We start from the raw sequence: 26,005 nt of genomic DNA, 5'->3' as shown, positions 1-26,005 counted from the left end.
CAATATTTAACTGACATGACTGATCAGCTGTTTCCACCCCGAGAGAAAAAGAAGAAATGAAGGCAACTGCTTGTTCTTCTTCTTTGAAGTTTACTGGCGGTTGGCAGACAACTGGTTTTGTTTATGGTTCGAGTCCTCTACTTCTTCTACTCTTTTAATTACAGCCATCAGAAGGTAGCCTTAACCGCTAACTTCTGACTAAACTATGCTTAGTTTATTCGCCCCAAACCAGTTGATGGAAACGCACCTAATTCGCTTTTTCTTTTTAGCAAAATTTTAAAAGTTCGCTTCAAATTTGCTTGACTATAAGATAAAAACACGGCTACAGATGCATTGCTCTACTTTTGTTTCAATTCTTCTGCAAACACACTACACTTGATTCTTCGTCAAATCTGACGTGTTTTACTGTGAGCAGGCAGATGTGTGCCACATTAGCATCGTTAAGCACATAAGCCACCCCGATGACTGCATCATTAAAACACTCCCCAGACGCCAGTTCATCCAATTACCTGCTACTTGAGCTATGATGTGGCTTAACTCTTCTCTAGATTCGAGATCTGCTTAAAATTTAAGATTTAGAGTTGAGTTGACTGCTTAAGGAGCAGTTAGCTCCAGAGATCAGAGCCACATAAACCGACACCACAAGAGAACACAACCAGTGTTAACGAAGCACAGATGAGAAGATGGGCTCATAAAAACCACGTTCCCTGACACGGGAGAAACCTCGGCCTCGGCACGAGAAGTGTCCCAGTGTTGGTTGGGACGTTAAATTGTAGTTTTAGTGTTACTTTTAAATATGTGAAAGACTTATTCAGGGAAACTTTCAAACTCTTCTGAAGTGCTGCTATTTAGTTTGAGTATTTCCATTTTATGCTGCTTCATACTTTTGAGAATTATTGTACTTATTAGATTTAACTGCCCGACACTATGAAGTACACCTTGACCAACTACAGCGTTAAAGCATTTCTTACAAATAAGTAAATATTAATGACATAAATATATAATACACTTTCACTTCAACTGGAGATTTGAATATAGTACTTTTGATAATTTCTAATGGAGTATGTTTATAGTGTGGTAATGGTATTTTGACCTAAGTAAATGATTTCAATGTGTGTTGCACCTCTGGTTTTTGATGGCCATTAACAGTCCCTAATAGAGTTCATATTGACCAGTTGGCCAACAGAGTATCCCACAAAACCAGTTTAGGGTCGAGAGAAATATTAATGAAAGGGTTTAACAGTTTGTTTGTAAGTTCAACTCTTGGATGACATTTTTATTGTATTTTCCCTTCCTTTCAAGCATTTATGTGAAATATTAAGACTCTGCCAGTGTTTTTGTTGTTTTTATTTAAAAGCAAAAGCTGCATGGAAATCATGTCTATCTGTACGGAGGGGAACAAAGCAATAGGATTTGTAGTTATAACACACGGGTTTAATTTAGCTTAATCACTCGTGTACTTTCACTTTTTTTTGCTTTATGATCTGATGTTGTACTTGATTTTACTTGTTAATTAATGTTAATTATTAAATAAACTTTACTTACTTACTATGGCCTTGTAGAGTGTTTGACAGTGTTTCTCCTCCCTTTAGTTACTGTTAATGTCTGTTTCACCACCTGTCTCTTATTTTGATGAGCTGTCAGCAGCCCTGAGGCCGAGCTAACCAGCATGACTAATGACACCAAACCTGATGAAGAAGCAAAACAAGACAATGCAGGCGATCTAAAAATACAGAACAAGAACAGATCTGTTTCATGTGCTGTTGGCTTTAGTGCTCTCTGAAACCATCAAAAGGCCAATTACAGACATGAAGATATAGACACAAACAAACATATTCATAGTGTCATGTCCTACAGCATATTTGTATTTTAAATGTAAGCATGATGAAATGGCATATTGCTCGCAAATTTTCCAAATATTGCAACTTTTCTGGAGCAAAGAGCCTCACAGACCGTATTGTGTCCGTATTGGCTGATTCTGCAAAGTCCCAAAATGTTTTCAATGCCAATATTTATGAATTCATGCCTTTTACAATATTTGCGCATGGCAACTGCTGTACTGTATAGTTAAGGTTAAGGAATGATTGGGGGGTCATGGCAAATAAAATATGTACGTGGTCAATGTTTTGGTTATGGTTAGGCAACTAAAACGCTTGGTTGTGGTTCGGGAATGATCATGGTCACAGCTAATAAAAAGGCAATCATTAATTACAGGTTTTTGACCAGACAGAAAGTTCAGTCTCCTGCATGAAAGTCAGAAAAATGTTACACACACATTCATCAATCCAACCCACACACCCCTACTTTTCACCATTTCACATAAATGACACACTGCTGTACTTCCTGTGAAGAACTTTGCCATTGAAAGTCATGATCCACGTCCTATATGGATGTGATCCCGAGGTATACTGGGCTGTAAATACTATATGAAGTGCATAAAAGGAAGTTAAACAATATGATATAAACAGCAATATATATCTAGTGTAAGAATGGAAAAAACTAAACAAAGGCCGGCCTGAGTTGCTTTTTAAAGGTGCCAACAAAGTCCCCAGAGCTTCAGTCCAGCACGACTCACTTCAAAAATGTGCAATCATTGTTTGTTTATGGCCTAGGGCATAACCAACAAGTCCTGATTAGAGGATTTCAGTGATCCGCAGATTCCAGTAATTCACTGATGTAAACAGTTGAGCTTGATAAACTTGAATTCTGAACCTTTCTCAGTGTAAAGATGTTAAAATAATTATAATAAGAGCCTAAAACTTACGAGGGTCAGCAGCTGCATTCACCATGACTGCTGATTACTTATGAACAATCAAGTGATGTGAAGTGATGTGCATGAATAATCATCTCCAGCTTGGCTGAAGAATCAGTGAGTTAACAATGTTGGAAAAGAGAAATCCTGAGTCATGAGAGAAAAGTAATAGAGCTTGATTCTACATGAACTGCCTTGGGAGAGCAGTGACGAGTATAACTTTCCCTTGAGAACACAGCTGTCTGGCCTGGAAAAGTTTACCGGCAGCAGGATCAGAACAGTAGTTAACATGCTGCTGATCAGAAGCCAGCCACTCTGCAAAATCTGTGAAAACTTGTACATTCAACCCAATCAGAGTGCATTAAGTCAGTGTGTGTTTCTGCAAACCACAGATATGTTGAAACTTCCTTTATGAAGCAACTTTGTTTCTTTATGTCCAATTTTCAGTTTAACGTTGTGACGACGCTGTGATTGTGCTCTGATTAGATTTAGGCACAAAAACCACTTGGTTAATATTAGGAAAAGATCATGTTTTGACTTACATGCTGCTGTCACCAAAAACAGCTGGAAAATGCCTCTTTAGAAGTATCCAGTGCTTTGGCAACCAAGTCATGAGGATAAATTGTTGGCACTTAATGTTTCTGCAAACCACTGATACGTTCAGATTTATATGTGTCACAGGTCTGCACACCTTATAGACATTTCTACAATAAGTGTCATATCACATTCACTTTACATGTCCATGACCTGACTGTCATATTGGAAGGTGGAGGGGATGATGGTGGAGTTAGGGCCCGAGACGAGTTAGGGTCCAGTTAATGTTTCTTCCGGGCGGAATAGCGCAGGCGGTGCACTCGGGAGCGCTGGAATGAAGCACTGTGCTGACAGAAATGGACAATAGCCATGGTCACAGAGGGCTGACCACACAGCTGACAACAAGCTTACAACGTTCAGGGTGATAAAAGTACAACACTCACCATCAATATTCAGTGTCTAGAGGATCTGCTCCGACATATGGGCTTTCTCTGTTCTGAACAGCCAGAACAAGCTTCTCCTCCATTGTCTTAGTTAAGTGTGATGAGCCCTGTTCAATTTAATATATGATTGGTTGTCTGATATTGATCAACCCCAGCGCCTTTCTGAAAAGTTACATGGGTTCTTACAAGTGAGAAGGCTGACAAGCATGTATCCTACTTCGTGACTACATTTCATTATTTGTAAGACAGAATAATGAATAACAGAATAACCCTGGGCAATATCCAGCCGTGTTTATGGCACAAAAAGCAGCTATTTTATGACGAGAAGTTGGGACTGGTCGTGTTTGTGACATCCAAAACGGGTATTTCAAGCCCCAACATGATCTTTTCCTGACATTAGCCAAGAGTTTTTTGTGCCTAAAGCTAACCAGACCCTAAGCACAGTGTTAAAAAAAACGAAAATTATATCTAAAAAAACACAATGTTGCAACATAAAGTAATTTCAACATAACATGGTTTGCCGAAACGTCAACTGCCAACATTTTATTCTGGCGACTGGGGTGGTACATTTGATGAAATCACCGTTGGACATGGTTATGAGACAATCACACGCAAACACTTACAGACAAACATGACTTTTACAAAAAGCCTGAGCAGAAACATTACAAGTGTCTCTTGGTCAGCCCTGTTCTCGAACTACCACCCAGAGCTGTTTACATCCCTCCAACGCAAACGTGACTCAACCAGGACCACAGTGTGCTCAGTTTCCCAGAACCAAAATATAATAACAGGATCATGAAGGTGTTATCATTTGGACAGCTCACAGGAGGTGATTACTCAGGAGGATTTGGCACAGCGACACTGCCTGATTAAATGCAGCCCGATAGGTCCTGAGCTGGTAAAAATAGAGCCCCTTTTAGGGTATTTAAAGTCACCGGGGACGATTCTCATCCTTCTCTTTTGACAGAAAACACATCTCCTCATCTCCTATGTTGTATCCTGTGAGGCTTTTTTTTTTCAGCGCCACGGAAAACATCTGGAGCCAGTCACTCCACCGCTGGCTCTTGAGAGCAGCTCCTAATGGAACATGTGAATGTGTTATGAGATCCGGCTCGAACAGCTGCTATTAGCTCAATTACATATTTGGCTGGAGAGCAGCAACGTGCTAACTCTTCACGCATTCTCCTTTAATTGTGTAAATTGACGTTAATGCCGCCCTTAAGAGCCAAAACAGAGGGTCGCTGAGGAAAACAAGCGGTCACATCTAGAAACAAAAAGTCTGACGGCGTGACCTGAGAAGTGGATGAAGGGTTTAACAGGATCGGGCGGGGCGCTCGAGAGAGAATGAAGTAAATGTAAAGAATGAAAACAAGCTCTCAGGAATCACCACTTAGAGTCAAAGGTCAAATTTGAAAGATAAAGTTGCTGAACTTTGTTTCTTGAGAATATTTTTTTGGAGGATCATGACCCTACTTGCCTCTCTGGCCTGGGGCAGCCTTACAGCCACACACACACAGAAAACATACCTGAACACAAATACACATACACATGCTCCTAAGTGGGCAAAAGGTATCACAGAAAACCTCTCACCCTTCCATTTCCTGTGGAGATCTTTAAGGTCACTGGTGGTGAAGCGTGTATCTTTATAAACTACTTGAGAGCCGTCACATCTGCAATTAGGCAGCAGTTGAGCAAGAACCAAAATAAACAAGCAGTCCCAATTGGAAAAATACACAAACATGGCCCGAAGATGTAATCTGCTATGCTCCCTCTTCCATGTCCCGTTGGCATGACATGTAAGTCTTGACAGAGTAATAGTAGATTGGGAGGAGAGGCAGAGTTATGCTTCAATTGAACTACTTTGTATGTCCTGACGTCTAATCATGTCTGAATGAAAGCAGTTTTTGCACTTGTCTTTTTTGCAATGTCTCTCAAAAGCAGTCCATTGTGATTGGGAGCCAGCGAATTAATGTGTTTTGAGCCATTTTTTTGAGCAGCATTTGAATGAGACAGACAAGTATGATGATAGCACTTAGTGACGTTATGTTGCCTCCAGCTTGTTTTGCTCTCTGTAGCATAGATACCCAAATAGAGTCGTCCACAAATGGGCATGAAATTGTCAGCTGTCCTGGATTCGATCACCATCTGTATTCTGTTTCCGTTAGACTCCATCCAAATCTTACCAACAAGCATAATTTTGCACTGAGCTGGACAGAGACGGAATAATCATGGGAAAATAACGTCTTATAAACTTTTTCCCCTTTTTTCAGGATGATTTTGACAGAGTTATCAGACTTTCTCTGTATGTCCTCTCGTATTTTGTCCTTAGGTTTCAGTTCCTGACTGACTGCATTTAGTCTGTGTAGATTTTGACACACTGCCCACTCCAAATCCCTTTGACTTTTCTGTCTGCAAGAGATATTTACAAATGAACGGAAAGAGGCTCTGGACCACAATGTCGCAAGTTATAGAGCAAGACAGGGAGGAGAGGCAGAGTTATGCTTCAAATGAACTACTTTGTATGACCTGACGTCTAATCATGTCTGAATGAAAGCAGTTTTTGCACTTTCAGGCATTGTCTCTCAAAAGCAGTCCATACGTTGTTCAGCCATTCAACAAGCACGTTGCTGGAAGTATACTCAGGCTTGAATAAGACATAATCTTAGTGTTGATGCTGGCATGAGCATTCAAGAGCACGCTGAGTCAAGGGAATGACCATACATGTAGGTGCAAAGAATAAAGGCAAGAGCAATCTAAAGGGGGAAATAAGCTGGAAAGTAAGAGAGGGACTCAAGAACCGAGCTGAGCTGTGGGAAGAAGAAGAAGTCGAGGAACAGACAGAGAGGACGTGGGAGGGGAGGCGTGGGTGAGAACGGACGTGCAGAGTAGTGGACTAAACAGTAAACAAACAACCCCCACTCCACTGTGGTGGGGAAGTATTCCTCCAGCATGTCCAGATGAGTTCACACACCCCTCCTGAAAGTTACCATAATACCGTATCTCATCACGAGGATGCATCGCAGTCCATTTCCCATCCAAACCATCTGTCTTGAGGTCCCTCTCAGCTGGCAGTCATACATACAGCACCCTGCTGCAGAACATATAAATACAGACTAGATTGATTTACAGTCAAACACACCAAAAACCCATGGATTTACCGTAAGTGACTGTACACTGTGTATCTTTTCTGAGGTCATTAAATGCTGATGCAGCGCATTGGTTTTCCTTGACCAATCACCTCAGTGCTACAAGGGATTTTGTGTTTTCCTGTCCAAACATAAGCACAGATGTGCAAGAGGACGCATTTCACGGCGGAGCCCACAATCACGGAGGGAGGAAGGTTTAGCTTATAGAAGAAGAAAAGACACTAGATGACAGCGTGAGGAATCACGGAGGATCCTTTGCTCTCTAGTCTAAACAAGTTTAAAAGAAGAGTGCCATTTCTCTTCAGGCACTGGCATATTCCTGGCTGTTCGCTGAGAGAAGCACTCACGGCTCTATTCCATGTTTTCATTAAAGCTGTTTAATGTGTGAGGCCGGAAAAAAGTCATATGCAACTGGATAATGTTTTAGTCTGTTTATCGTCCTCTTTGTTGGTGTCTCTGTCCAGCTCTCTCTTCCTCTCTCCTTCAAAGTGACTTTCTTTTGAACCGGTCCTCCCTCTTCCTTCTTCTGCTCTCCTATCCCTCTTAATTGCTCTTGGCATCCTACCTTTTAGGGGGGGGGGGAACGGGGAAAGGTCCCAGATGACAAGTCCCAGTGGGAATGTCAGAGGCACACCAGGAAGCTTGTGAAATCCATCACCTCCAGCTTCCAAAAAGACCTCTTCCTCTATGAATTCCTCTCAATCCTAACATTAAACGTGGAGGATGTTGCAAACACAGGCCCAACACAGTGTCTACAGTGTTAGTGAATAGTAAAATAGTTTATAGCAGCTAGCAAAGACACTAGCTGCTCTTTCACAACACCTCAGCAGTTATAGCGTGGCCATTAGGGGGCCCACAGGGACTCGTTTGGGACCAGTATGCTGCCCAGTCGCTCGTATAATTGTGCTTCCGTAAACAAACGAGGCCTATCAGTCACTGGGAAAACTAAAATACCCTCCCTTCTGAAATGCACCCAAACAAAACACCAAAATAAGACATGGAGCTGAAACTCACAGTGACCTGCTGATCTCTGAAGTCCCACAGTGCTGATCGGTCCTGACACAGAACTATGTGCAGACACAACACTGGCTGTTTTACTCTCATTCTGTCAAAATTCCCCTGGAATAGCTGGAAAATTCGTTAAGAGTTAGATGATATCACATAAACATATTGGACGTGCTTGTTCCAGCACATCACTAAAGGCACAGTTACGTTGATTAAGACATTCTTACGTCAAATGGAAAAATTCTGCATCACTTTGTACACATTCCCCTGTAATTCATCCGGGCTCATTTGGTATCTTTGGAAACTTTGGCATCTTGACTAGACTTTACAAGTTCTGTGGGTTTTTTTGCAAAGCTTACAACAGACCTGCCAAAGAGTTTGTGGGACTGACGAGTAATCTCAGACCGAGGATATTTGGTTAAAGGGTAACTCCACCAATTTTTAGAAGTGTGTTTACAGGTCTTGGGGAGTACTAGTACATATGTGAAAAGAGTAGAAAAAAGCCTTTTTTGGCTCCAGAGGAAGCTGCATGTAATGTGATACATTGCCTCCAATGATATCACCCCGTTCCAACCAGAGCTAACCAGGGTCTAGTTTTCAGCTGGTGCTAGTTGTGTCTGTGGCGGTTTATGGTGCTGGTTCAGAGCCAGTGCCTTCTCTGGAAGCAGTTCTTTGTGTTTCGACAGCCAGATAACTGGCTGTCAGCCAGGAAAACCAGCTCCAGAGTGGAACCAGCAATTTGCTTGTCTAGAACAAAGAACATCATGGACTGGGGTTGACGTTATCGCGACCAAGGACAGACTAAAACTGATTATTACCACCATTTTTTAAAACTTGTGTAGCGTGTTCTGACTTATTCATGGGAGAATAAATAAAAGATTTCCATTATGGATGTTAAAGGAGGAAAAATGCGTGGAACAAAAAGCTTTATACTACCGTTTTAACATATGCAGCAGCACTCTCCGAGACCTGTATACACACTTTAATGTATATAATTGGTGGTTACCCTTTAAGGCAAGTAAGCCCCAGGACCACTGCTTGATTTGAAACCCCTCTGCTGAGCTGATTCGACAGCTTTGATTGCGACTGCACGATTTGGATTTGTCTGAACATAAACCGCAAAGCAACTCGCTCCCTTCAGCAGTTCTGGTTTGTGATCAAATGAAAACTGTTTAATCAGCAGTCAAGTCTCATCGGGACACGGTTGAAAACATGAGAAAGTGACTGACTTCCAACAAAGGGGAATTTTTTATTTTTTTTTGACTGGGAACTTGGTGACTCTGGAGATTTCTTCTGTCCCCTCTGGCTGTCAGCTGGGTCTATTTCTGATCCACTAAACCTTGAGGGCAGTGAGCAGAGTTGCCTGAAAAATGGGGAGTTAAACATGGCTTTGGAAGAATTTACCCCACTCCCCAGTGGGTGCGTGAGTGCGTGCGTACATGCCTATACATGTAAATATGTAGGCCGAAGTGATTATTCTGTTGCTGCGATCGCTCAGTTCACATTTAGAGCACTTTTCAAATAAAATTAAAATTCCCTTCGCTTTCCTTTCACTTTTCACCGTGTAGTAAATAAGCTGAAGGGGCCAGCTGGTTTGTATCTGTGTACAGTCTGCTGATGTACTCATGGTACCCCATTTACTAAAACCTGCTCTGAACTTGCACCGCGGTACACTGAAACAGGACCCAGCTGCCGGTGCGCTTGTGACCTCACATCTAATTGCTTGCAGTGGAACAAGCAGCTTGGAAATGTGGTTTCTGGAGGAGGGGAGTTGGTTGTGATGGTGGTGGGGGACAAAGAGACGGGTGACTGACACATAGACATGGAGGCTCTGAAACCCAGGAAGACATTAAGTTACTGCATTTGAATTTCTCTGGACCGCACGTAATTGGTTGCAGAGCTTGAATGACATCAGAGTGTTGACTTCCACTAATAGGCTCAGTGAAAGAAGAGTGTCGTTCAAAACAAAACAGGCTATCAGAGATCATATATGGAGCTTTACATACAATATTTTTTTAATTTTTAATGCTTTTCTAATACAAAAGTCCAAATGAAAAGTCATTATGAGCTTTTGGAATTTTTTTCTTCACCATTTATCTTAATGTGTCGTCCTGTCAGGCATCTGTAGGCAAGGCAGTACGAACAGTGAGGGGCTGAAATATGTGCTGCTGATCTGAATAAACATCTGATTGTACAACTGTGTGAATAGGAGAGAAGCTGAAATGATTTATGGGTAACAGAACATAACAGATAGCAGAATGCCAAACGCGCCAACAGCACAGCTCAGATCTGGGCTGTTTTGCTGAATTCTGCAGCTTTGATTCTGGCAAGTATGTGATGCGGTAATGCTTTGAATTAACTTTTTTTTGTGAGTGCTGTCAAAGATTTACATTTTACAAGATGTGCTAAACAGAAACAGGGTTGTGCTTACAAGACTGAACAGGGAATCAAAGTGTTACAATCCAACAGCAACCTTCTTTTCTTCCTGTTCCAAAAGGCAGGATTTTATTAAATTTTTTTGGGTTGACCCAGTAAGAAACCAAAAGAACTGTTTTGAAGGAACTACATGTAAGATTTTCTGTTTAAAAACAATATGTAGTTTGGGAAAAGAGAAAGAGGCTCAGAAAAGTAATATCTACAATATTGATAAGGTAATAATACAAATACAATATTTATTATTTCCATAACTGAATAAATAACCCTTTGTCAGAGGAAAATAAGGTCCCCAGGACAAGCTGGAAAAGTGGCAGGGTCCGCCAAATAAAAACATAGTAAAACAGCATGAAATTGTTGTTTTTTTAAGGTCAGTTGGTTTATTCAGCAACAAAAATGAAGAGAGTTTATTTAGTTTGTTTGAGAATGAAAACAATCAATCAAAATTTTTCTCTCTCAGTTTTACAGTAAGTCAAAGACGTCTTTGCATTGTGCTGACAAAATGTGTCCTGACGTTAGCTTGTTAACAAGCTAGTCCCAGTGTGGTAGTCCTGCTTTGTAATACCACCTCGTAGCTCAAGAGGCGATAGAGTGACATGGTAGCGTCCAGTCTGCCCTCAATTCAACATGAGAGGACGAAGAAGTAGCGCTGCCCCAAGGGCGTATTCTAACTACCAACTTCTGGCAACAAACCACATTCAGCGGCAGAGAAAAAAACAAGAGTTAAAACTGCTGTGAGCGTTATTTTCTTAATAAAATTAGTGTTAAATAACTCTATATTCCAACAGTAATCATAATAAGAAAAAAAATTCTGGTATCCCTGCCAACTTTATCCAATCAGGACAGAGAACTCCATAAAGAGGCGGTCCTGTCTGCTCGTGGACATGCAGAGCAGTATTCGCCTGGTATGGTACCTACACCAAAGCTGCCAATTCCAGTGCTCCTGGTGACGGCGTATACTACCAATCAGGCCAAGTGATGACAAATGCTTTAAGAAAAGAAAGAGGCAAAGAGAGCTGCATCAAAAAAAAGAAAGGAGTTGTGTAAGTGTGGTGACGTAAAGAGGAGGGAGGGGTTGCTAAAACGACAACAACGCTTACAGAAGCTTTAACATTGCTGTTGCTTTACTGTTCCACCACTGGAGACAGCTCTTGGTGAGTAAAACGACAAGTTTGATACTGAATTTTGTGTATTGGTCAGTAAACCGCTGCTAATGCTAACATTGAGCATTTAGCGATAGCTTAAAAGGTAGCTAAGTGTATAACGTTACTGACAGAGCCAGGAGACAATTAGCTTAGCTTAGCGTAGTCCAAGAAAGGGGAAAACAGCTAGCCTGGCTTTGTCCAAAGCTAAATAAATAAACCCACTAACACCTGTAAAGCCACTAATGAACATATTGTACCTGGTATGTTTAATCTGTACACAACTGTTAAAAGGCTAATTGTGTATAAAGTAGTAACATGCTAGTCTTGATGCCGGTTGTATTGAGGTCAATGGGAAATGCATGGAGAAGCCCATTAAAACCCAACATATCTACGAAAATGAAAGATCACACTTCACACTTGAAGGCATTTCTTCATCAGAAATCATAGATATGTTGGGTTTTGATGTTTTTCTCCATTGACTTCAGTACAGCTGGCACCACAGTCTGGCCCCAAAGCAAGATTCGGTGACGTAATAACCCTTCCTTTTTTATGTTCCCTGGTTCTAGCTCCATACTTATTCTCCATATCTCCCCAAAAGTATACTATTCCTTTTTAAAAGTTGTCATTTGTTTGAGTTGGCGCTCAGTTAATCATGCTGAAACTATGAAAACACTGAGCTGACTGAACCACTTCAAGATTCTTTGAACCATTAATGCCGTCGCCTGCAGAAGATGTGAGGGGGGGCAATCATTCAGCTGAGGTCAACAATTTCTTGAGTGGTATGCTCTTGAAGAATAAACACTTTAAGGAGAAAAATAAAGGGGAGGCCAAACTTAATTTTAAATCACTCCTAGTCACGCTAACCCTACACTCTGGTTGAGTGAGCTGGTACTCTGCCCGTTTCGCCTGAGACAGTGAGGAAACATGAGGCAGTTTCTGAGAAAGAAAGTGAGTAGAGGTCAAACCTAGAAAATAAGGAAGAAGACTAAAAAGAAAAGGGAACTGAAATGAAATGAAAAGAAGAGAAAAAAAAGAAAACATCTCACGCCCAAGCTTGTCTCGTGCCCTTCTCCTCACTCTCACCTTATCAGCGTCTTGGCTGCACTTTTTTTTTTTTTTTTTTTTTACAAATTATTCCGAGATGCAGAAAGAGGCCAGAACTGGGAGATCTGGCATTCATTTACATTCTTACTGGTTTGTGCTTCTCCTGCTCTGTTTTTTTTCCTTCAAGAACAGAGAGCGAGATGGAATTTCAAGGGGCCAAAAAGAAACAGAGCGGGAATCGTTCAAGCAACAAAATCCTTGAGTGAGCGTCCCACAGGGATCCGTGTGGCTGCCGTGCGGTTGTAATGTCTTTGTCCGCCCATCTCCTCTGATTACCATCATGTCTCTAGAGAGGTCCATGAGGGCAGAATTCGTGTGTTCATGTGTGTTGTCAGTGAGTGCGTTTGTGAATGTCTAGGAGATAATACCGCTGCAATTATAATGTGGAGAGAAAAGCGTCATATCATAACTTTTAGCTGCTCACTGGAAACAAAACTGATGAGAGAGCATTGAGAAAGAACTGGGACAGTAAAGGTGCAGACCGTGAAACTAAAACAATGAGCTGAAAGACACTAAAATGCTCCACAGTGCCGAGGGAAACTACAGAGACGGATGAGAATTATCTGTGGGTCCGACACTTTTGACATTATGTGTTCTTCATTTAAAAAAATCTTGGTAATGTTTTCAAGGTCTTTTGATTCATTGTATTTATAAAGGTTTCAGGATAGATTTAGTTTTAAAAATCTACCAGGTCACCAAAATAAATGTTGGCATTGTACGTTTCTTCTAGCTACAGACATGTTGAAACTTTACATTTGTTCATCTTGATTTTTTCAATTTTACATTGTGACAAAACTGTGTGTATGGTCTGGTTAGGTTTAGGCCCTGAAACCACTTGGTTAGGATTTGGAAAAAAATCTTTTTTTGGCTGACCTGGTACTGTCACCACAAACGCAGCTTGAAAAGTATCCAACATCTCCTTAAAAATGCCGTTTTTCAGCTGCAAATTGTCTCGATTTGTCTACTCAAAAATATCCTATTTTGTTGGCGCTAACAGCTGGAAAATGTCTTAAAACATATTAAGTGGTTTCACACTTACAAACATCCAAATGCAGTCTTGAACAGTGGTCACTGGCTTGGCATTCATCTCAGCTGATTTACAAATTCAACGTGATCTGACACTGTTGTAGAGATGTTGATAAGACACAAATGAAACATTCACATTTTTAGTATCCGTGGTACAATTGTACAATGGCAAGATTTTGCTCTGGCGACTGGGCCAGTGCTTATTATGATGATTTCTTTCTGAATTTTACCTGAGGATAAACATTTTATTTTATTTGTTTGTATCTATGCCTGTTTACTTATTTTGTTGTCTGTTTTAATTATTTATTATACTATTTACTTATTATTAAGCCTTGCTTTTTTACTGATGCTTGGGTTTGATGAAGATTTATCTTGATGAAGTTAAAGATTAGTCCTATGACGGAGCACTGACAGTTATTATCTTTTTTGATGTGGAGAGAAAGGTGTGTATGTACACAAGTGAAAGTGTGAGCGTATGCAAAGTCTCCAACTGACAAACGCACAAACACCCTCAGGGACCCTAAGCCTCTATTGGCTTTGTGCACAGTTCTGGCATAGCGGGAATGAACACATCATCTTGAGGGTTGAGTGAGGCGCTTACATCTCTGTGGAGCCGAGAGGGGTGTCAGTATCACACTCTAAACCAAGAAAGTTCTCAAATCTGGATCTCATTAGGCCTGACGTCTGCCAGCGCTGGAGTGAACACATCCAGACTGCAGCCACGCTCACCCAACAAAGCTTCAGCACAGAGACACAGCCAAGCCAAGAGACACAGACCGGATCACCAACAGAGTTCTTAGTGACCTGAACCACCTCTACAGTGGAGGATGGAAACTGCAGACTGCTGAAAACATTTGTAAATACAGAACAAGCACAGGCGCACTCGCATAAATGCATGAGCACACACGCACACAGATCATTGGTGCTTCTTTGTCCAAGGTGTTATCCGCTGTTATCACTGTAATTGGAGCAATAGGGGGTCATTTCCTGCGAGAAAGGAGCTTAATTGTGATGACTCGTTGCTCCTCTCGCCGCAGCTCCCAGCAACCGCTCAACTGTGCACAGAAGAAGACCAGATCACGTGTACCTCTTTCCCGCAATCCCCCGCTCCCTCTCTCTGAACTAATTTCTCAACTCATCCCTGCTTCTTGAAGCCACCGTGACCTGCGAGCACTTCAAAAGAACACAGATCCTCATAAATCGCCCTTGAGTGGCCCCTAGACCGCCGCAAGTCGGCTGGAAAATCCAAACAAACAATACGCTGATGAGTGGGTAGGACTGTCTGAGGTCATGCGATGCAGCCCTCTGAGCGCATCGAGTGATCGGATACTGGAAAGTAAACATCGCGCTCCAGTGAGGATATATGGAAATGTGGAGAGGGGAGGATGAAGTTAAAGAGGAGAGGGGCAATATGCTGCTCCTGCAACAGAAAATTCAAGCAGTGAGGAATGTTTTCTTATCATCACAGAGCTGGTCTGGCTAGTCTGATTGGGGGACTTATCAGTGGATTAGGCCCGAGGACTGAGTGGTGATAGATTGCAGGAGGGGCTGCGGTGCGATAGCTGTGGAAAGACCTCTGTCTGAAGTGTTTTGGTGATGAGGAAGAGGACTTGAGAGAACTCGGCTGGCAAAGACCCATTTAGACTGTGTTTTAGAGCCCAATATGCCACGCTCATATCTTTGGCTCTTAGGTAATCAAAACCTCAACCCTTATGAATGTCTGACGGGCAAAAGTTGGAGCTGTGAAATAATGTCTGGAATACTTTAATGTTTTATTGAGGAGGGAGGAAGTGTGATCAGGTTCATGCACAGGCCAATATTCACCTTCAAAAAATTATGCCAGGAGGGTTACGTTTCCAACTCTCAAACCGTAGGTGGTCCTGAGTTTCAGACTTCTGACAACAATGTCTCTCCACACAGGCTGAGAAATATCAAGGCCGTAAAAATATTAACACTACAGCTGTGTGTCAGCACTGCCAGCTTAGGGAAGCCACCATAACATCACTCCCCGAGTAGAATCAAATCGGCAGGGCAGCTTTGGGTGAACCACATAAATAAACCCCTTGTGCACCACATACAGGTCGCAAAACTGGTCCATCAAGGTCAACATTACCTCCACGCCCAAGAGGAGCTGGCTCAGCTGAAAGGCGGTCAGCATCACAGCGCAGCCAAAAACATATGTTAGGAATACCAGAGAGGGAAATCCATGTGGAGTGTGTTTCCGTTGTTGCCATACAGAAAGTGGAGCGTGAAGAAAATACATGGAAATTAGAGTAAGGAATGAATACAATCAGGAGAGTGTGAGAGACAGGATACCAGACACGGACAGGACAGAGTAAGTCACAACCGATCAAGAAGTAGAGATGAAAGAGGACATGTTTCCTTCCTGAGTCCTGTCCGTCTGTTAGACCACTCATCCTCAGTGTCAGACCTCTGTGTCTGTCTGAGGCTTTGATGTGAGGCTTCTGCATTCACCCCAACAGGATATTACACTTTAATGAGCTCCCCTCCTGCACACAGCAGTGCAGAGAGCAGCGAGTGTGGGTGAAACGTAACATTTATACACACACAGACACATAACATTCAAAACAGTGATAGACTCAAGTAAAGCAGTGGAGAAAGTTGACCCAACTTCAAGTCCTTTACTAGCTTCACCAACAGATTCACATGGATGCAGTGCTGAAATCATTTATTAAGCAGAGAATTTTAATACAAAACTGTAAAAGTACTTTACTACAAGTAAAAAGTTCTGTATTCAAAACGTGACTAAAAGGGTAACGCCACCAATTGTCCACATTAAAGTGTGTTTACAGGTCTTGGAGAGTAAAACTAAATATGTGAAAAAAGTTGTATAAAGTCTCCAGAGGAAGCTGCAGTAGTCTGATAAATTGCCTCCTGTGATGTCAGTGATTAAGTTGCATTATGGGTAATGTAGGCACCAGGTTTTAAAAAGAAAGAAGAATGCTTGGGATTAAAAAAGGTGATATCTCTGGTTCTGCTGGAACGATTTTGATTCGATTTGTCTCGTCATGAGTCCAACAGTGTTATAGCAGTACAATGCTACACCAGTGGAATGCTTTTCAAAACCTGGTGTCTACATTACCCACAATACAATTTAGCGACTGAGTGACATCACATGGAAAATCATCAAGTAAAGTACAAGTACCTTGAATATGTACTTAATGACATTCCATAACTGCTTGCTTGCATGCACATACATGCAGATATTATAGACCTACTGTACACACTGATTTGAGTGCAGGAGCAGTAATTACCTGATACAATACACAGCAACCTTTAAGCTTCCAGGTGACGCAAACAGGACGCAGTTGTCCTTTGTGATGGGAAAAGTTCATGTTTTAATTTCAGTCAACAATTAGACTAATCCCATTTTAGTACAGAGCCCAGAGCACAGTTTCAATATGTTGGTTCAGGGTGTTGGGACAGTTCGAGCCGTTGATTCACTGATGTGTGTCAGTATGCCAGCAGTCACAATATCAGTAGCCTGAAAAGCAGGCACTTGACCCCGTCAGACAAGAACGCAAAATACTGATGTAGGCCATGTGAGACAGAGAGAGCAGAATATAGAAGAGATGACACGCTTGTATATTTTCCACAGTCGGACGCAGACGTACACAAAGGAGCCAGAGGGCTATTCAGCTAAAGCAGTTAATCCTACAACAAACAGGTTTAGCTGAAGGAAGCCACTGTTTGAGTAACCAAACACTGCAGTGTAATGTGTCCAAGAAGCATCCGGATAAAGAGCAGGATTTCCAACTGTCAAACACTGTGGCTAAGAAGGATCGTTGCTTGAAAGAACTATTTACCTGCGTATAACTGCAAAGTTCAGGAGACAATGTGTTCCTGTTTCTCTATGTGCAATACAAACAGTCAGGACAACATGTGCATCAAACCAATAAAAGTTTTATTTGAGGCTGATACACAACAGTCCCTCTCACCTCTCTCCTGCTTGTTTCGTCCTGATCAACCTCCTGCAAGCCCTGCAGGGGAGGCTCCGCCGGTGAGCCGCTGAAGCTTGTCAAAGCACGCTGCATTCTCACTGACAGACTCTGGGAATCGGGATGCCATCATTACCACATAAAGCATGTGAGTCACTTCACTTGCCTTGCTGCACAAGTAGGGGCTGTGGAATACATAATACATTAAAAAAAGATAATAATTTCGAAGGAACTTGAGAAACACAAAACCTCAGTATCCTCACGTCAGTTGACTTACGTCAGTTGACTTACCGAACTGTTTCCTTTCAAAACTGGTTCTTCCACTAACCTTTTGTTTCTTTCATTGGAAACAGGTGTTGATTTAGAGCCTGAAAATTAACGGCACTTCCTCCTAATTTTTATATTTTTTATATACTGTTCTCAGTTTTGCAATTGCAACACCAGAAGTCCTTTTTGTATCTGACACTATTGCATGCTCATATCACATAATGGACACAGGAAGTAGAGCAAGGCATTATGAAAAAACAAATGTGATGTGTGATATGATCTCACTTCCTCGTTCTACACAGAAAATAAATTAATGTATAACATATGCCAAAATTACAAAAAGGCCCCCAAAAATCAAGAATTTGTCGTAGTCAGTGTTTCACAAAGTTCACAAAATTTCTCCTATCTCAAAAATGCTCAAAGTTAAGCAGTTTTATAAGGAAGCCTGGAGAATTTCTCTCCCTCTTTATCTTCTTGCTGTTGTTGACTGCAGTTGCTGTGGCTGCTCTGACCTTTAGTATGTTAGTGTTAAAGTTTTTGCCATCTGTTGTAGTCCAAACTTCTCAAACTGCTGTAAATTGTTTTCCTTTTTGCTTTAAGTTATCCAAATTAATATAAAAAAACATTTATATGTCATTATGACTAACTACTCAGCACCCCCCAAATCTGACTGACTTCCAGCATCCCTGCATCGCATGTACCTTAACTTTGAGGGAAGATTTGAGACGGTGGCCTGTGTAAACAGTGTAAGTTAATGATTTTTGTCTTCCTGTCATTATGTTATTATTGTACACAGAAGAGAGGAGTCTCCACTATACTATCAGGATGATCCAGTTTTAATTACCTATCTGTATTAGAGTGCTGATTGATGACATAATGTGAACTTTTAAATGTAGAGAAATACCGTTAACAGTGACGGGCATCAGTGAGATCCTAATGTAATCGTAGCTCCAACTTCTCCTAATCTGTCATTCATCAAGAAGAGATTTTAAGAACTTTTTGCAACCCAAAGAAGCACACAAATGTCTGTGTTGATATATAAGAGAGGGAGAGAGAGAGAGAGAGAGAGAGAGCGAGAGAGAGCGAGAAAGGGAGCGAGAGAGAGAGATTGAGGGGGAGAGAGAGAGAGAGAGCGAGAAAGGGAGCGAGAGAGAGAGTTTGAGGGGGAGAGAGAGAGAGAGAGAGAAAGGGAGCGAGAGAGAGAGTTTGAGGGGGAGAGAGAGAGAGAGAGCGAGAAAGGGAGCGAGAGAGAGAGATTGAGGGGGAGAGAGAGAGAGAGAGAGAGAGAGAGAGAAAGGGAGCAAGAGAGAGAGTTTGAGGGGGAGAGAGAGAGAGAGAGAGAGAGAGAGAGAGAAAGGGAGCGAGAGAGAGAGTTTGAGGGGGAGAGAGAGAGAGTTTGGGTCCACCCCCCTTTGATACATGCTTCAACTCTTCCTTCGCTCCCTCTGCTCTGTCAGTTTGACTGTGGCTCACTGGCTGCTCTTGCTTGGATTCTCCTCACTGAGAAGCAGATGAAGTGCAGGATAAGGACAGCGCTGCGACAATTTCAAGGTAATTGTGTTAGAATTGCAATATGTGATAGATGTTGTTATTGGCATTTACATCAATTTCATATGGTTGTGTCATGGTCATACAGAGCTGGATGTGAAGAGAAGAGAGGTTTTTTTTAATTCTATGGCTTTATGGCAGTTTGCACCTGAGAAAGGAAGGGCTGCTGAAATGTATAAACTCAATTTTATAGGAGAATGTAATATAGTGTAAAAGTCACAAAAACAACTTCAAACATCAAACTCTGAAATTATAATTTTTTTTGTTCTAAATGTAAGTCGGTGCGTATTTAAAAGAAGAAACTAAACACAAATGCAGTTGTTTGTGATTTCAACATACGTATTCTCATATCATGTTTAATTCATTCATTCATAATCACCATTCATCATTTATCCGCGGCATAGATTCAGCCCGTACTTTTAACAGCTGTTTTGTGCCAAAATGGACAAATTAAATCCATGTCCCAAATTCTTAGCAACAGATTGAATGAGTTATAGTCTCCAGACCATTTGTTAAATGTTAACACATGACTCAAGAAGCGAGAGAAACATTCCCTCACGCGACACAGACTGAAAGGAATGCGACCCTAATCACCCCTGATTGTTCTCAACATTAAAGACTGTGAGCTCAAATAATTCAACCACGACCCTCAACTTTCTTCTGATTATAGTTCGCAAAGGCTATAAACATTTGGAAGTGCTGGTTAAGTGTATTTGCACGTGTGGGGCTCTTCAGAAACACCTCATCTATGCTGTGAAAAGCAGCTGCATGTGTGCCAAATTAAGTGCACGTGTTGTGATGGTTCTTGTCTATCAACCTCAGGATGAATGACACACTCTTGCAAAGACTAAATGTTTGTTTGACATTAAAATTATCCCTCTGTCCTTTCAGTCTGTAGTATCACACTCTGCTTTACCCACTCAGTCGAACTGAGATCATGACTGTAGTTTCACATCGCCACAATTTATACTCAGATGTCAGAGGAAAAGTTTGCATTCAGCTCGTATACCGACAGTATGTGTATATGTCTGGGAAAGGTGTAGATGTGTTCGGTTTTAGAACCAGCCTACGCTTTTTGGTCGAATTGTGATTCATTGTGACATCAGGTTTCATGTAGCTTAAATGTCAATGCAACATAACTTATAATACACGCAAGGTTCACTTTACTTTCTTTACCTTCAGAATGTGATATTGTCAGTATTTTCTGGTTTCACTGCTTCTGCATCCTCTCTTTCCATCATTTTTCATGCTTTTCATCCTCCTCTCTCTCTGCAGTGTCTGGACCCTCTAACCAGGACAAACAGAGCTCAAGAGCACCGTCTTCTGGCTAAAAAGAAAACATCTAGGGATTCTGGTGGATTACATCGTATCAACTTCTGTAATCCCCCCCATTCATTGCAGGAGCTCAGACATTTCTTTGTGTGTCTTTTTTTGTACTTGGACAAATTCTTCACACCTCCCACTGCCAAAAGCATGTCAACAAAAATGACTTTATAGCCACTGACTGCAGGCGGAAAAGAAGAAAAGCAACATTAAGCATGGAGGCTTCAAGTTCTGCTCACGCAGGGACTCCCCCCTTTACACTCCCCCTCTCCCCTACTCCCTCCTCTTATGGCTGCTTGCAGTTCTTCAGGGAGTACCAGGACAATTCTGTCATTGTGGAGCATTACAACTACACGGGCAAGCTGCAGAAGGACCGCTACCGTGAAGGGCTCAAACCTGAGGGCATTGCGTTTCTGGTGGTGTGCCTCCTCATCGTCCTGGAGAACGCCGTGGTTCTCATCGCCATTTGGAGGAACAAGAAGTTCCACCTGCCCATGTATTATCTGCTGGGAAACCTGACTCTGTCTGATCTGCTGGCTGGGATTGCATACATGGCAAACATCATCATGTCTGGACCTTATACCCTAAAACTGACGCCGCTGCTATGGTTCCTCAGGGAGGGAGGGGTCTTCATCACTCTGGCTGCCTCTATAATCAGTCTGCTGGCCATTGCAATTGAACGACATGTAACTATGGTGACTATGAGGCCATACCATGGGGCAAAGCGGGGGCGGATGTTGGCACTGATTGGTGCAAGTTGGGCCCTGGCAGGGTTTTTGGGGGTCCTCCCAATTTTGGGATGGAACTGTATGCACAGACTGGACCAGTGCTCCACGGTGCTCCCACTTTACTCCAAGAGCTACATCCTCTTCTGCGTGTCTGTGTTCAGCGCGGTGCTCCTGGCCATTGTGGTGCTTTACGCCAGAGTTTTCCGAATCGTCCGCACCAACACGCAGCGGCAGCGGCTGGGCCTGTCCAACAGCATGAGGAAGGGCTTAGCAAGGAAGTCGCAGAAGTACATAGCCCTCCTCAAGACAGTCACCATCGTGCTGGGCGTCTTCATAGCCTGTTGGCTGCCCCTCTTCTTCCTCCTCCTCCTGGATTTTTTCTGCCCGACCCACAGCTGTCGCCTGCTCTACAAGGCCGATTACTTCCTGGGAGTAGCCATGGTCAACTCACTCCTCAACCCCATCATCTACACTCTGACCAGTAAGGACATGAGGAGAGCAATCCTGAGGCTGCTCTGTCGGCCGTGTCTGATGACCAGAGATGGCCAGGTGAAGAAGATCGGGATGCCGTTCCTTGAGTGCAGCTTCAGTAAAACTGAGGTGGCAACCCAGAAGTTGGAGGGGGGGCAGGAGACGACCATTTCCTCTGGAAACAATGTCACCACACCATCTCCTATCAAGGCCCTTTACCCCAAACTCTTCAAGTCATAAGGACTAATACTGACTGATTGAGTCCATGAGTGTGTAAATGGGTTTCCCACTGAACAGAAGACATGTAGCACATCTTCTATAGAAAGGAAAACTCAAGTTTAGAGTCAGACGTGGTGCAGTTACAGCAACATAATCACATGAAAGGACTTCATGAGGATGCCACTCAAACGTGAACAAACATGAGTACATGCTAGTAATGATTCTCCTTAATAAATTTGCACTGAAATATCACAATGAATGAGTGGAGCAGCCTTGGATTCAATGTTCCTGTGGTTCTGCAGTTTGTGTTGAAGCCTGGAAGAAGACTTCTGTGAACCCAAAGACTCATGACTGAAAAAATTTAACATTCTCTCCCAGACTTGCTGGGTTGAACAGTGAACGACTGTGGTTTCCCCTTCTATGCAGTTTGTTATTGAAGGGCCTTAAGCAAAGCACCAACACTTCTATGCCAACTGTGCATCTGCAGAATGGGATTTTGCTGGTTCGAAAGCCCCGTGTTGTGCCAGATTTGTTCAGATAGAAGAGTGTGGGGCACGTATGCACATATCTGAGGAGAGCTAACAGGGAGGCAGAAAGGGGCAGCACTCACCTCAGTGAAGAATGCTGTGGTATAACTGTGGGAGGGAGACGTGACATTTAAACACCCTCACTGTTTTGAAATGACAGATGGGCAACCTATCTGATGCCAAGTGGAAAGTTGTTGGCGTGTTGTCTGATTTTTTCAAAAAACAAAAACAACAGAACATCATCAGATAATGTGATCATGACATGCTGATGGTTTAACTGAAACCACAGCAGTTGCAACTGCATCACATCTAAGATAAGTTATTACTTCAAAGATTTATGTTTCAACTTGCAATTAAAGCTGTAAATATGATTATTCATCATCCAGCTGCATCGGGACTTTTAAGGACAGGAACGTGCCTGCACTTGTAAGCCAAATCATGTGGAATCAATGCAATTATCCCTTCACAATCCATCATGTTAGCAGAATATTTCGGGTACTGAATTGTTTTTCTTATTATGAAATGAGTTTGACAGCAGTGTTTTTATACGGATCTTTTTAAATGCAGGAACTGAATTGTTGAATGAGGCAGTGTGCTATTTTGTACTATAATTCATGTAGTGAACTTTTTGTATTTCTGAATACTTTTCATATCATCTGTATTATAAATTATATCTATTTTGTAACGAGAAAAGGCGAGCGAACTTTACCTTTCTTTTCATAAAAGAAATAAAATGTTTTCTTAAAAGATTCTTAAAAGTTTGTGGTTTATTTTCACTGTGTGTGCGCCCACTGTAAGTCATATACATTAAGCGTGTCTGTGTATATTTGTGTAAGTGGAAGAACAGTTCTTGAAGAAGCACCACAGGAAGTAAGCCCCCTTGTCTCACATCTGGTTATGACATTGGCCTAGATACAGCCTTCTTCTACAAGCTCTGCATGTCTGAGGACGGCTCCAGCACCACACAATGCACCTTTTATTTGAACGCTCAACTCTCAATTTTTCTTTTTCCTTTTTCTGTCAACCTGTGGGTAGGATCACCTCATAGTGACCTGCTGTCCACGCTCGTCATGCCTGAAAGAGAAAAATGAAATGCAGCTGGCTTTAATTTTGTTACCTTGGAGGCCAACATGTTGTTAATTCAGCTGAAGTTGGTATATTTATCTGCATGAACCAGAGCTGAAAAAGACATTATTGTTCAAGTAAAAAAAATCTGGCTTCAGCTCTTTTTGGACCTCTTTCAACTCTAAACATACAAATTCCTCTGACTAAGTGTTAGTGCGATATACCTAGACCTAGAAGAATTTTAAGCTTCTGCAAATTGCATATGTGCAGCAACTTATTTTGGGGCATAACTTTTCACACTTCTTAAAGGAATTGACGCACAAAGCGACACACTGAAAGCGAGGTCTAGTAATACCAAACAGGCAGCCTGACAAACTATATAGTTGTTTCCTTTTTGATTTAACCCTCAGTGACCAGAAGACATTTTTATCTACAATAAAAGGTATTTCATGACACTGGAGATACCTTTGATGTGATTTGTATGGGCACAGGTGTTCCTCCAGATGTTGCCTGTATCCGCCAGCACTGTGCCTGCTGACAGAGGTCAACAAGTCTGTGAATCTGTTCTTGGCCCCCAGCTTCCTTCATGCTGTTCAGATCATACAACAGACTGGACAGGTAGAAGTCTTTAGTCATTTGTCATGATGACCACCAAGGACAGTCCAAGCCACATGCAGCCTTGTATTACAGATGTACTGCGCCTTTCTCCAGCTGAGCTTTGGGAAAATTCACTGTAGTAACATGTGTAGCCACAATTTCATGTGATTATCATCCTTGTATTTCTTTGTCATTTTGAGGTATGGCATTATAAATCAAAAATGGTGGAAGGAAGACAAGATGCACGAAGTACCTCTGAATAACTAAATAACTTATAAGTCCTTTTATTCTCAGAATACCAGACAGGTAATATATATATATATATATATATATATATATATATATATATATATACTATATAATACTTTTAGCCAGACTTAACAAAAGTTCTTCTTGTACATTTCTTTCTGTGACTGAAATTATAATGTGGACACTAAGTGCCAATGGGTACATGTATATTTTGACAATTCATTTTCTTTATTTTGTATGGTTTATTTAAAATTAGGATACAATTTACATGTGAATAGTGTTGTGAAACAGCAATAAAAAGTATTCATATTCTTATCTAAATATAGGCCCATTTTGATTTAAATATAGACCCAGGGGGCGCCCTTACAGCTCAGTTGGTAGAGTGTGCTCCCCATGTAAAGAGGCATCCAACCTGTGGCCCTTTGCTGCATGTCAGCCCCTCTCTCTCCTTGCTTCCTTTCACTCTTCACCTGTCCTATTAATAAAGCCAAGAACAGCAAAAAAATATATTGAGATATATATATAGGCCCAGTAGGCACAATATACCTTTGGTGCAACATTTACTGGAGTGGACAGATGTATTTTCAGTCACAGAAAAAAAGATGTGCAAGAAAAATATGATAAAAATCTGGTTAAAAGTAATATTAACATCTCTATTTAGTGAAAAATATTGTTTTTACCTGTCTGGTTTTCTGAGAATCAGAAGATTTGAACATTATTCCAGAATCACTTTTTATAACATTGATGTCTGGTGTCCACTGCAATGGACATTTACACAACTCCTTCAAAATAACATATATACGACAAGAAAAAAAGTTATGGACATGAAAGATTACTGTGTGATTAAATAATCCATGCATGAAAGGGGTAGCTGATTGATAGAAAACAGTCAGGTATATAAAAGTAAATCACCGATCCTAGAGCGGTCCAAGAGTGCAGCTTTAATATCAGACACATGAGGAGCAGACAGACATAATGACACTTGAGTGAGTGTCCATGTTGGCGCCTGAAGGCTCACCACACCTAATTTCTCTGACTGGAACTGAGTGAGGGGCAGGGCTCACCTGGAGGTATTATGAATGTTGATTCAAGGCTTGTCATATCATATCAAGAACTTTTCATGACTGTTGATGCTTCATCATCCCTTTCAAGCAGAGATTTGTCAGCATGAAGTATTTGATCTAATCAGCTGTGAATTGTGGCTTTGGGGCACAACAAAGCTTAATTATTTTTCTATCACTGGCAGCTCATTGCCAAATGATTCAAACTAACTTGACAAGGTGTATTTTGGGATAGTATGTGGAAACTGTGCCTGCAGAAGCACAGTTGACTTTTGGTGCCACCTTGTGGCTGTTATGCAGAACATGTTTGCTTTATTCTGTATAGAGCTGAATTACGTATTTTCCAGAGAGGGGAGAAAACTTACTGGTGTGTCAGCAGCAGCAGAGTCCCCTCAAGCTGCTG

At 41.7% G+C, this 26,005-nt stretch overlaps 1 protein-coding gene across 1 annotated transcript; it reads left to right on the top strand.

Moving 5' to 3' along the window:
• The first annotated feature begins 19,282 nt into the window (after positions 1-19,282).
• s1pr5b (sphingosine-1-phosphate receptor 5b) lies at positions 19,283-23,328 on the top strand. Its single transcript, XM_084381182.1, has 2 exons — positions 19,283-19,365; positions 20,638-23,328. Exon 2 carries the CDS (start codon positions 20,901-20,903, stop codon positions 22,122-22,124), a length of 1,224 nt encoding a protein of 407 aa, XP_084237308.1. The 5' UTR covers positions 19,283-19,365; positions 20,638-20,900; the 3' UTR covers positions 22,125-23,328.
• Positions 23,329-26,005: the final 2,677 nt, after the last annotated feature.

Source organism: Pagrus pagrus (genome assembly GCF_965226575.1).
Source record: "Pagrus pagrus genome assembly, chromosome: 2".
Classification (NCBI taxonomy): Eukaryota; Metazoa; Chordata; class Actinopteri; order Spariformes; family Sparidae; genus Pagrus; species Pagrus pagrus.
The sequence above is the reverse complement of the archived record's forward strand: the minus strand, read 5'-3'. Positions and strand labels throughout refer to the sequence as shown.

Excerpts from the sequence above, each read along its gene's own strand:
- s1pr5b (XM_084381182.1), top strand. The coding sequence starts at position 20,901 with ATGGAGGCTTCAAGTTCTGCTCACGCAGGGACTCCCCCCTTTACACTC.